Source organism: Papio anubis, chromosome 1 (assembly GCF_008728515.1).
Source record: "Papio anubis isolate 15944 chromosome 1, Panubis1.0, whole genome shotgun sequence".
Classification (NCBI taxonomy): Eukaryota; Metazoa; Chordata; class Mammalia; order Primates; family Cercopithecidae; genus Papio; species Papio anubis.
Genome location: NC_044976.1, coordinates 29,678,634 through 29,692,130, shown reverse-complemented (window position 1 = coordinate 29,692,130; position 13,497 = coordinate 29,678,634). Strand labels below are relative to the sequence as shown.

The 13,497-nt window shown below is 40.6% G+C and overlaps 1 protein-coding gene across 7 annotated transcripts in view; it reads right to left on the bottom strand.

Moving 5' to 3' along the window:
• The window catches only part of ZCCHC17 (zinc finger CCHC-type containing 17), an 81,006-nt gene that overhangs the window by 30,562 nt on the left and 36,947 nt on the right, over positions 1-13,497 (bottom strand). For 6 of the 7 annotated variants that reach the window (XM_009203494.4, XM_003891474.3, XM_009203488.1 and 3 more), the window contains 3 exons: positions 10,209-10,309; positions 8,435-8,526; positions 735-835 (listed from right to left, as the gene is read on the bottom strand). In XM_009203494.4, the coding sequence (XP_009201758.1) occupies positions 735-835; positions 8,435-8,526; positions 10,209-10,309 (294 nt within the window). Of the gene's footprint in view, positions 1-734; positions 836-8,434; positions 8,527-10,208; positions 10,310-11,244; positions 11,267-13,497 lie in introns of those variants that run through there. The other variant, XM_009203503.3, reaches the window with a different exon arrangement.

Sequence of the window (13,497 nt, the reverse complement as noted above, 5' to 3'; positions counted from 1 at the left end):
GCTAATGATAAGCAGGGGTTTAAAACCCCACAACTTCAACCAGGGCACAAATCTGCTACCAGTTATTGTAGAAAAATCAACACAGCAGGATACATGGAAGTCTAGGGAGAAAGGGTGACAACTGAGGTCACCCTGAAAATGAGAAGCTGGCAATCTCTCTCATTATAGCTCCAACTAGGGAAATCAGGCTAAAAGACCTTTTAATATTTGAGTAAGAGTAGAGGAAACCTGAGGAAACAGAGCTAAAAAGAAGTGAGTATCCTGTATTCCCTATTCAATATTCTGTAAAAGGGTATTGTATTCAGAACTCTGACATTAAAGAGATAAAAAGGTAAAAGTCTGACGTGGTTCTTTAAGTTATATATTTCCAAGTTGCTTAATTTTTGCAGAATCATCATCCTTGGAGATAAAATTAGAATGTTAATCATAATCCAACACTCTTACCCCTCCTGGCATAGTTCATGGGGGTCTTGCCCAGACAAGGCATAAGCTGTGGGTGGGATGGGAGGAGTAGTGGTAGTGGTATAGTATCTGATAGGGCCAGCACTCAGAAAAGAAAACAGGAAATGCATCACCCCATGAACTCTGATGTGAGTCTGATGGAAATAACAGCAAAGGCCATCACTTGGCTAAAAAACGGGGTGAACTAAACTCACACTGAGCTGCCTCCTTCTTCCAGAAAAGGGTCCATCCACAAGGAGAGAAACGTGGAAAAGGCAGAGGCTTCACCCTACCTTTACAGCCACACTTCTTGCAGGTAGTGTTCAAGACAGCCTCAAGGGTGATCTTCTGCCCAGTGTAATCCTGGAAGGATCGCCTCCGCCTCTCTTCTTGCCTATAATGAAAAAGATACTGACTGCTGGCCCCCTTAAGAGATATGGCCAGAGACACTACAAGGTAAGGTTGTATGTTAGTTTTTTGGTTTTGGCAGGGAAAGTGGAGAAAGAAAGAAAGTTTTCGGCAGAACAAGACAGGCAGTAAATGCAGTTATGTGAAATAGCCCTAAATTAACAATTATAAATGAGACTAACCCTCATCTCACTAATGCACAGAGGGTGAAAATATATAATTACTCACTATGCTAAACACCCTACAACCTTTACCAGGTCACTCATAGCTTTAAAAGACCTTCAAAGGCTTTCTAGAAAATCAGCTCCAAATTCTTTACCCTGGCATTCAAGGCCTTTCAGAGTCTGTCTCTAAACTACTTTTCCAGCCTTATCTTTACTTACACAATATGCTCTGGCCAAAGAAGTCTATTTTCTCTTCTCCATATGGTTCAGTGCTTTTGCTCAAGCAGTTCTCTCTCTCTCTGAAACGCTGTTTCCCCACTTGACTCCCACCTCACTTCACTATACCTAGACATTTCACAGCTCAGTTGTTACTAGCTCTCCTTCTATCAAGTCTTTTCCTCTGAGACCCCCAGACAGAATTAATCTCTTTGTTGCCTTTCTCATAGCCTTTTAAAAATTATTTAAACTTCTCACCAAAACATAATATACATGTTGATATGGTTTGGCTCTGTGTTCCCCCACACACAAAAATCTCATGTTAAATTGTAATTCCCAATGTTGGGGGAGGCACCTTGTGGGAGGTGATTGGATAATGGGGTCGGATTTCCCCCATGTGATAGTGAGGGAGTTCTCACGAGATCTGATGGTTTAAAAGTGTGCAGCACTTTCCCCCTTGCTCTCTCTTTCTCTCCTGCTGCCATATGAAGATATACTTGCTTCCCCTTCACCCTTCTGCCATGATTGTAAGTTTCCTGAGGCCTCCCCAGCCATGCCTCCTATACAGCCAGTGGAACTATAGGTCAATTAAACCTCTTTTCTTTATAAATTACCCAGTCTCAGGTAGTTCTTTATAGCAGTGTGAGAACAAACTAATATATATGTATATAGAAAAATGTTTATCATAAATATACAGCTCACATGATTTTTCACAATTTGAACATACCAAAGTACCCAGTACTCAGATAAAAAAACAGAACATTAAAGCCAGGCACGGAGGCTCATGCCTGTAATCCCAGCACTTTGCGAGGCCGAGGTGGGTGGATCACGAGGTCAGGAGATTGAGACCCTACTGGCTAACACGGTGAAACCCCGTCTCTACTAAAAAGACAAAAAATTAGCCAGGTGAGGTGGCCGGTGCCTTTAGTCCAGCTACTTGGGAAGCTGAGGCAGGAGAATGGCGTGAACCCAGGAAGCAGAGCTAGTAGTGAGCCGAGATTGCACCACTGCACTCCAGCCTGGGCAACAGAGTGAGACTCTGTCTCAAAAAGAAAAAAAAAAACAAAACAAAAAAACCAGAACATTGCCAGCATCTCAGAAGCCCATCTTATGCTCCTTTCTAGTCACCTGCCTCCCCCAAGGGTAATCACTATTCTAATTTCTAACAGTACAGATTCCTTTCACTTAAAAAAAAAAAAAAAAAAAAAATTAGCCAGACATGGTGGCTTGTGTTTGTAGCCCCAGCAACCCAAGAGGGTGAGGCAGGAGGATCACTTGAGCCTGCAGATCGAGGTTGCAGTGAGCGGATTGCACCACTGTACTCCAGCCTGGGTGACAGAGCAAGAGACCCTGTCTCCAAAAACAAGCAAACAAACAACAACAACAAAAACCATTATGAAGCTTGAGTAACAAAAACCAAGGCAGAAACTTGAGAACATAACTCAAGCAACTCACAAATGTGGTTTTCGCTTTCACATATCTTTATGTGTAGAGACGAGCTTCAAGTGGCTGTGAGTTGCAGCTTAAGCAACCCCCATCACAATCAATTCCAATACTCTGTGCCTTCTAACAGACTACAAACCAAATCATACTTCCCACTTAACACTCAATTCAACAAATGTGCCACTCACCCACGTCTCTCTTTTTGTCCTCATTGCCATCATTCTAGTTTAGTTAGGCTCCCATCATGTTCCATCTAGAGTAATAACTCCCTGCCTCCAGTTTTCTTCCTCCAATCCATCCCAGCACAGATTCTGAGATTAATCTCATTTTTTCAGTACAGCTAGTAAGTGGATAGTGCCAGTGCTAATACTAGTGATAGTAGTAAGTATGTACACCAAAAAGAACAAAACATGATTCTTGTCTGGAATGAACTAACACTCTGGCAATGGAGGGAGATATACAAATGAGTAATTTTAACATAGTCAAATCATATGTGCTTTTTCTAAAGACTACCCTATGGGTCGGGAGTTGTGGCTCACACCTATAATCTCTCAGCAATTTGTAAGGCCAAGGTGGGAGTATCACTTGAGACCAGGAGTTCAAGATCAGCCTGGGCAACACAGCAAGATGTCATCTCTACAAAAAATTTAAAAATTAGGCCAGGCGTGGTGGCTCACGTCTGTAATCCCAGCACTTTGGGAGGCCGAGACAGGCAGATCACCTGAAGTCAGGAGTTCAAGACCAACCTGACCAACATGGAGAAACCCTATCTCTACTAAAAATACAAAAATTAGCCAGGCATGGTGGTACATGCCTGTAATCCCAGCTACTCGGGAGGCTGAGGCAGGAGAATTGCTTGAACCCGGGAGCTGGAGGTTGCAGTGAGCTGAGATCGTGCCACCACCTCCAGCCTGGGCAACAAGAGTGAAACTCTGTCTCAAAAAAATAAAAAAATAAAAAATAAAAAATCAGTGGGGCATGGTGGCACGGACATATAGTCTTAGCTACTTGGGAGGCTGAGGGAGGAGGATCACTTGAGCCCAGGAATTTGAGGTTGCAGTGAGCTATGATCACTATACTCCATCCTGGGAAAGAAAGACCCTCTCTGAAAAATAAAAATAAAAATAAAAATTCTATACTACTCTCAATTCTGATCTTGATCATAATAAAAAAGAAAAAGACTATACTTTGCGGGCTATGCCTAATTGGAAACTGCTTTTAGCCCCTTTCCATTTACAGAGTCACTTATTAGATTATTTCATTAACACTTTGGGACCTGAGGGGATGACTATAAGAGTTAGATTTTTATGAAAAATGAAAGGTGGCTAACAAACTGTGTGTGGCTGAAGACAGGATGAGAATACTGAGCATAATAGGGCAAGGCCAGACAATGGGATTCCTGGGGAGGTTAATCTGACCACAAGCCTCTCTGTTCAAAGGCTTTTTAAAAAAAATTCATGGGCTGGGTGCTTTGGCTCATGCCTGTAATCCTAGCACTTTGGGAGGCCAAGGCAGGAGGATCACTTAAGGCCAGGAGTTCAAGACCAGCCTGGCCAACATGGTGAAACCCCATCTCTACTAAAAATACAAAAATTAGCTGGGCGCAGTGGTGGGTGCCTGTAATCCCAGCTACTCAGGAGGCTGAGGCAGGAGAATTGCTTGAACCTGGGAGGTGGAGGTTGCAGTGAGCAGAGATGCCACTGCACTCCAGCCTGGGTGACAGAGCGAGAGTCCATCTCAAAAAATAAATAAATAAAAATTCATATTCTTTAACTGATATTCATGGCTCTCCACAATGTGACCCTAACTTATCTTTCAAGTCTTCCATTCTAGTACTTGACCATATCTTCTTCTTTCCTTAAACAACGTTCCCAAATGTACTATGTGCTTTCCTGCCTCATTCCTTTCCTCAAACCATTTCTTTCGCCTGAAATACCATTCCTTCCCCTGCTGTCTGACAAGATCTTATCTGTTTTTCAAAACCTAGCTCAAATACCACCTACTCTCTGACCATGAAGGCCTGAAGTAAACTATTCCTCTTCAAGTGAATTCCTAGAACCCTTTCTTTAAACACGGAGTCCCTAATCCCCAGGCCACAGACTGCTATTGGTCCACAGCCTGTTAGGAACCAAGCTGCACAGCAGGAGATGAGCAGCAGGTGAAGGAGCATTACCACCTGAGCTCCGCCTCCTATCAGCTCAGCGGCAGCATTAGATTCTCATAGGATTGCAAACCCTATTGTGACCCGCACATGTGAGGGATCCAGGTTGTGAACTCCCTATGAGAATTTAATGCCTGATGATCTAAGGTGGAACAGTTTCATCCCAAAACCATTCCAGCCCCCAATCCATGGAAAAATTGTCTTCTACAAAACTAGTCCTTGGTGACAAAAAGATTGGGGACCACTGCTTTAAACTACTCTTTTAGTATTTATTACATGTTGCCTTATATTTGTTGAATAAATGAGTAAATGAAGGTACTAACTAGGGCCAGGCAGCAGTGGCTCATGCCTGTAATCCCGGAACTTTGGGAGGCCGAGGCGGGGGATCATTTGAGGTCAGGAGTTTGACACCTGCCTGGTCAACATGGTGAAACCCCGTCTCTACTAAAAATACAAAAATTAGCCAGGCATGGTGGTCGACGCCTGTAATCCCAGCTACTCTGGAGGCTGAGGCATGAGAATTGCTTGAACCCAGGAGGCAGAGGTTCCAGTGAGCCAAGACTGTACCACTATGCTCCAGCCTGGGTGACAGGGCAACCTCCATCTCAAAAAAACTAAATGAATACTACGAATGCTATACATCAGGCATGACGGCAGACAAGTCATGGTCTCTGTTTTTGTGGGTCTTACACATTCTTTCAAAAGCAAAGGTGTAGTTCTGCACACCATAGTATGAGGAAAAAAGAAAAGGTGCTATAATCTCAGATATTAGAGGAAAAAACAAAGCGGCATTTAAAATAACTACAAGTAGCTACATAAATGTCTACCATAGACTAGACATGAAGCTGGCTCCTTAAAAATAAGATTTTACTTAAATCACTCAAGCATTCCTGAGATATATGTTACTATCTCCTTTTTATAGTAAAGAAGCTAAGATTCAGAGAGACTAATCTGCTCCAAGTCATATACTAGTTTGGAGCAGAACTAGTACTCTTTCTGATTCAAGTCTAGCTCTAAATCCTCTAATCATTCCATTATGTCATGCTTCTTTCCTGGATGCAGCTATAGACATAATTTACAACAAAAGTTACTGTTTCAGCCACTTGATTGTCACTAAAAATAGTTTTACACAGAGACAGCCCAAAACTAGGGAGCCCTTTCCCTTCCCTACCCTTTTTCTGAGAAACAGGGTTAGCTCTTTTATCTTACATGTTCTATATTTTATCATTGTAAGGGTGGCTTTGGGAAATTTCACTACTTTTTAATGAGTCCGTATAGCATCGGATTCTTTCGAGCAGAAGCAATTTATTACAATGCAATCATCAGAATTTTTTCTTTTTTCTTTTCCAAACACTAACTTGAACCACAGCCAGATTTAAACACTTCTGCACTCTGAGTTATAAAAGATTTCTACTATTACTGACAGTGTTGTGTCAGTAATCAGCCTTACAAACATGTTAGTATTTAGCAACCTACAGAAATATGAAAAGTTCTGTAAGTCACACGCAAGAGTGAGAAGCATTATGTGGTGAAAAGGGCATTAGCTTTAAGGTCAGAGAGTCCCTGATAATTTGCTATGCATCCACAGGTAAGTTACTTATCACCAGGCACCAAGCTATAAAGTAGGAATACAAGGTAAAATGGAGATAATGTCCACTTTGCAGGTTGTTATGTACACAAGAATGTACATAAAATGCCTGGCACTGCCATATGTATTCAATATCATTTCCCTTACTTCCAGATAAGATTCCTTCAAATTCAAAGTGATTTTGCTCAGAACTGTAAACATAAGACTTTCCAAACTTTTCACCAATAAGATCCCACTTAAATAACATTCTATCATTTTTCTTGTCTTTTAAATTCATCAATGACATAATTGCCATTGAGAGTACCTAATTAACATAAGACAAACAATGTGATATTTTATCATCAAAAGCAACAAAATAACAGCATGGTTAACCTGAGGATACACACACAATTTTGGATAGCTTTCTAAAACACTAAAAACAGTTAATAAACCCTCCAACGGTGGTGGTGGCTCCTGCCTGTAATCCCAGCACTTTGGGAGGCTGAGACAGGCAGATCACCTAAGGTGAGGAGTTCAAGATCAGTCTGACCAATGTGGAGAAACCCGGTCTCTACTAAAAATACAAAATTAGCCAGGCGTGGTTGCACATGCCTGTAATCCCAGCTACTATGGAAGCTGAGGTAGGAGAATCACTTGAATCTGGGAGGCGGAGGTTACGGTGAGCCGAGATTGTGCCATTGCACTCCAACCTAGGCAATAAGAGTAAAACTCATCTCAAAAAAAAAAAAAAAAAAAAAAAACAACCCTCCAAGATCCCCCTTTAAGGGACTTTAGGGATCCAAGAACCTCCAACGAGAAATTTAAGAAAGAAGCCTGGGCATTGTGGCTCACACTTGTAATCCCAGCACTTTGGAGACCAAAGTGGGAGGATCGCTTGAATCTAGGTGTCCAAGAATAACCTGGGCAACATAGGGAGACCCTGTCTCTACAAAATAAAAATTAGGTGTGGTGGCACATGCCTGTAGTCCCAGCTACTCGGTAGGCTGAGGTGGGAGGATAGCTTAGGCTCGGGAGGTCAAGGCTGCAGTGAGCTGTGATCACGGCACTGCACTCCAACCTGGGCGACCCCGTCTCAAAAAAAAAAAAAAAAAGAAAAGAAAAGAAATTCAAGAAAGACTTGAGACAAGACAGAAAATTCCTTGTATTGCCAGATGTTATACTACATAGATAATTTCCCATTCCTAAATGAAAGGTAAGAAGAGCCAATGAAAGTAAGATGTTGTTTTCAGAGCACAGTGTATCCCAAGATATGGGAGTCTAAACCCTGCTGGAGTTGCTCCTGGATTACTCTACCCTTACACATGGTCTCTATATGGAAGAGACCCACGTAACCCCAATGCAGAAATCACTGGGAGACAGGTAAAGAATAGTTCTTCATGAATGCTTATTAGCTAACTTGTTAAACGGCAGAAACAGAAAGAGATTAAGGGAAAGGAAACAAAACCATTAATGGAGCAATCCAATGCCAGGAGTTTGGTATGTTAGCATTTCATCTTAGAACGCTATGCAGCAAGGTGTTAACTATTTTATTTTTATTTTATTATTTTATTTTTTGAGACTGAGTCTTACTCTGTCACCCAGGCTGGAGTGCAGTGGCACGATCTCAGCTCACTGCAACCTCTGCCTCCTGGGTTCAAGAGATTCTCATGCATGCCTCAGTCTCCCGAGTAGCTGGGACTAGAGGCGCGCACTACCACAACCAGCAAATTTCTAATTTTGTATTTTTAGTAGAGACGGAGTTTTGCCATGTTGGCCAGGCTGGTCTCAAACTCCTGACCTCTCAGGTGATCCGCCTGCCTCAGCTTTCCAAAGTGTTGGGATTACAGGCGTGAGCCACCGTGCCTGGTCTAACTTCATTTTACATTTCTAAAACCCAAAGATTGCAAAGGTTATGTAACTCATCAATATCACAAAGTCCATAAATGGTAGAGTTACCAGTTCAGTCTGATTTACTAAAGCATTTTATGCTTTGGGAGGCAGAAGAATTTTCACCTTTCCAAACCTTTTACTTACTCAATGATAACATTGTTGGGATCAAGGTCTTTCCCAGTCCCTTGGTTGACAACTTTCATGGAGAGGGATACTTTTATCCTATCATTTTTCATCTGAAAGAGACGAAAAAAAGTCACCAAAAACTTCAGATACATCATTTAGATGGCCAGTCTAAAATTAAGAGTCAATGTTTTCATCATCATAATATTGAGCTTCTTTAATGGACCAGGTACTGTGCGAGGAACACTGCGGATACAAATAAGCATAACAGGTAGACCCTATGGCAGAAGAATTTTAGGAAACAGTCTTAATCTCATTCCTCTCCCTCTGGGGAAAGACAAAAATGGTAGCTCAAAAAATCCAAGGCCTGTGGAAGTAACCAGGCAGAAAATAAAAGCTTTTCCTCCAGGTAAGTTCAGCATAGTGATTTGTTCAGAGATCCCTAAGTCCAGAATAGGTTTTTGAACATTTCAGACTAGATCTTCTTCTGGACTTGGTCTAGAGCTTCTTTAAGCATGAAGACATTTGTCACATTGGTCTTCTTTTGCTTCCCACAGCAAATGAAGCATTTCTTCACTTCAGGGCCTTTGCATCAGTTATTCTCTCTGCCTGAAATGTTCCTATCCCAAGTCTTCCATGACTAGTTCCTTTTCTTTAAGGTCTCAGCTCATATACTGTCTCCTCAAAGAGTCCTTTCCTGACAACTAGAAATCTTCCTGCAATAGTGTTTGAATCCAATATAGCACTTAATATAACTTACAATTATTTTATGTATATTTGTCTCGGCCAGGCATGGAAATTCATGCCTGCAATTCCAGCACTTTGGGAGGCAAAGGCAGGAGGATCACTTGAGCCCAGGAGTTTGAACCAGCCTGGGTAGTAACACAGTGAGATCCCGTCTTGAAAAAAAAATTAAAAAAAAAAAAAAAAAAGCCAGGTTTAGTGGTGTGTGCCTGTAGTCCCAGATACTCAGGAGGCTGAGGTGGGAGGATCAGTTCAGCCCAGGAGGCTGAGGTTGCAGTGAGCCGTGATGGCACCACTCTACTCCAGCCTGGGTGACAAAGAGAGACCCTGTCTCAAAAAAGAAAGAAAAATTGTGTCTCCTACTTATATTCTATATAAGCTCCATAATAGCTGGGATCATTTATGTCTGGTTCACTCTTATATCTCCCAAACCTAGCACATATTAAGCACTTAATTATTATTGAATAATAGCTCTTTCATGCCTATCTCCCATGCCTTGCTCTGGTAGAAGAACAGGACTCAGTGTATACTCTTACTTCTCCTGTGGTCTGCCCACACCCACAGCCCTCATACCCTCAAGTGAGTAACAGGGTCCTTCAGATTTTTTTCACTTTCTGCACATTGAATGGTACCAGATATTAGGGAAAATGACTGTAAACTATCTGCGTTTTTTGTTTTGTCCCAAATTGAAGTGTATCTGGCAGGTATTCTTTGAAGTTTGTTATAAACACTTGTCCCATAGATCAAATTTCCTTCTCTCTTTTTGGTTCTTTTTTTTCTCCTCCTGCCCACCCTCTGGGTAAACTTCAGGGAGGGAAGTTTTACAAATATGCACTTATTGCACCACACTTTTATAGCTCATATCATTCCTTCTGAGTTTGCAGGACAGTCTGCCAGAAAGTTTGAATTCCAAATAGATTCTAGTGGCAGGATTTAAAAATAAGATTATCAGCCACAATTAACAAAATTTACACACTCACTATCATAAAATACAAAAATCCCAGCTCTTCCTAAACCTTTCTAACCACATGGGAGCCGCACAGAACTTTACCTCTCGGCCAATAAGCTTCACCCACACTTTATCTCCAACATCTACTATCTCAGAGGGCTTATCCACCCGACAGGATGACATATGAGTTCGATGGACCAGACCTGGGCACAAGAAGAAGAAATAACATAAAGCAGAGGGCACATCTGGTATTTATACTCTAAACTGGGTAAGAAGGTAAGAGTTGGGGAATGCAAGTGGAAAATGAAATTTTTCACTGAAAAGTGTGAAACTTAAAACTGCACATTGACACTGCTTTTTATAAAACCCAATCAACCAACAAACATTATTAAGATAATGCTCAAAGTGGCTGGGCACAGTGGCTCATGCCTGTAATCACAGCACTTTGGGAGGCTGAGCTCAGGAGTTCAAGACCAGCCTGGGCAACATGGCAAAACCCAGTCTCTACAAAAAATACAAAAATACAAAAAAAAAAAAAAAAAAAAACCTGGCTGGGTATGGTGGCACATGCCTGTAGCTCCAGCTACTCAGGAGGCTGAGGATCGCATGAGCCCAGGAGGTTGAAACTGCAGTGAGCTGCAACTGTGCCACTGCACTCCAGCCCAGGTGACAGAGCAAGACCTTGGCTGAAAAAAGTAAGTAAATAAAATAGGCTGGGCGCAGTGGCTCATGCCTGTAATCCCAACACTTTGCGAGGCCAAGATGGGAGAATACCTTGAGGTAAGGAGTTTGAGACCAGCCTGGTCAACATAACGAGACCCTATCTCTATTTTTTAAATATTATAAATCTTATTTTAAAAATAAACAAAAAATTTAAAAAATTTAATGCTCCATATTAGTAAAGATGTGATAAAATAACGGTAGTTACACAATACTGATAGAAATGTAAGCTGGTAAAATTATTTGAAAGTAAAAAGATAAAGATGTTTACATATTTTGATGCAAGAATATCGTCAATAGAATTTTTCTCCAAAGGAAAAACTCAAAAGAGCCAAAAAATTGACAGAGCTGAAATAACTTGCAGTCTAGCCTGGGCAACATGGTAAAGCCCCATTTTTACCCAAAATACAAAAATTACCTGGCCGTGGTGGTGCGAACCTGTGATCCCAGCTACTCAAGAGGTTGAGGTGGGAGGACTGCTTGAGCCCAGGAGGCAGAGGTTGCAGTGAGCTGAGATTGCGCCACTGCACTCCAGCCTGGGTGACAGAGCAAGACCCCTGTCTCACAAATAAATACATACATACATACATACATACATACCTACCTACCTACCTTGCAGTATTATTACCTACAGAGGTTAAAAAATATGTAAGAATCATAAAACAACCCTAATGAATAATAAGTGGAAAATAGCATGGCAAACATGGTAAATCTGTTGAATAAAAGAGTAAACAGCCATTTAAATTAATTACAAAAAATAATTATGATAGACATTAAGTTAAAAAAGGAAATATAAGCATGCTACTATTTTTAATCCATTAAATTAGCAAAATATTTAGAAAATAATGTTCAATGTGCTGAAAGGATAGTAAAATAAGAACTATTACTAAGGCTAGAATAAACTTTTGGAAGTCACTATCAATGGCTATCAAGAATGATAAAATACTCATAAACTATTATACATTTAATAAAAATAATTTAAAATCAAATAATTGCTGGGCATGGAAGCTCAGGCCTGTAATCCCAGCACTTTGGGAGGATTGGTTGAGCCCAGGTATTCAAGACTAGGCTGGGCAATATAGTGAGACCCCATCTCTACAAAAATTACAGAAAAATTAATAGGATATGGTGGTGCATGCTTGTAGTTCCAGATACTCAGGAGGCTGAGGTGGGAGGATGGCTTGAGCCCAGGAAGTCAAGGCTACAGTAAGCTGTGATGATGCCATTGCACTCCAGCCTAGGTGACAGGGCAAGACTCTGTCTCAAAAATAAATCAAATCAAATAATAATTTAAAAACATTTAATAAAACACTTATAGCAGATATCCTTTTCCTGTCTGTCCAAAATCCTCTGCTTGGGAGAACCACCTTGCTTATTACATTTTACATATACAAATCAGGATTATAAACTACAAAAAGTTGCCAATGCCGATCTTTACCACCAGATGGCAAGAGTCTGCCAGAGAAAAGCAAAGAAGAGCACTGGTAAACAAGAAACAAAGCCCTGGGAGTGTAAACTGAGCAACCAATACAGCAAAGGCTGAAGTCTCAGTAATAGAGGAAAGAGATGCAAGGGGCAGAAACATAATTGAGAAACCTAACTGAGATTTATCCTGGAAGTCTCTGACAAGATTGGTCAAAATGTTTCCCAATTAAGTTTCTGCCCCTTGCAACCAAGAGTTCTAATACTTTATTTGACCCCTAATTGCTTCTGGGAACCTGTCCTAAGAAAATAACTTTATACATAGGAAAAACTATATGCTTCAGGAAAAGTGATATACATCAAAATATGCAAAGTATTTTTAAGACAGGAAAATTTAGAAACAACCCAATTTCCAACAAAAGGGTAACAATTAGGTCAATTATGGTATAGTCGCTTGATGGTCCATTCAAAAGATATTTAAACAAGTCAATAATTCTTTCTTTAGTAAATATTTATTGAGTGCCTATTATGTATCAAGTACTGTAGATATCTAGCATTTTCCCATGCTAAATAACAAAAGTATAATGCAAAATTATACAGTATGATTACAAATGCTTTAAAAACATTTTAAAAATTAGAAAGAAATGGCTTGAAATGCTAACAATGGTTATAGTATTATGTTAATCTTTTCATTTATTTTTCATAAGAAATAATGAAGAGGATTACTTCAATTCTGGAGAAAATTAACCTAAATAATTACTCTGAATGAATACAAATCAGTCATCCTGTCTGAAATAACTGCCCTCCCTAAAGTTGCTTGGGAAATTTACCCACCTCCATTCTCATTCTCCCATTCTCTCTTTCTCACACACACACACACACACACACACACACAGAGAGAGAGAGAGAGAGAGAGAGAGAGAGAAGAAAGAAAGACGGAGATGCACATGGATGCCTGCACATGCCTGCAACTCAAAGTACCTGCCCTTTCTGTTTAGAGCTCCTCCTGGGAGCCACTACTTTCTCTATCCATCATCACTACATCTCTCATACCTATATAAGCTGATTCTGGAGGTTAATAGCCTACCTATCTAAACAATTCTGGGGCCTCTAAAACGTTTTATATACACTATGTTTTTAATTTTAGATCAACACATAATCTCCAAATTGGGTGAAATTCATGCAAATGGGGTTTTTACTTTTTTTCCCCTATGATGTAATGAGCTGACTAGCCTAATTTTAAAGTTTG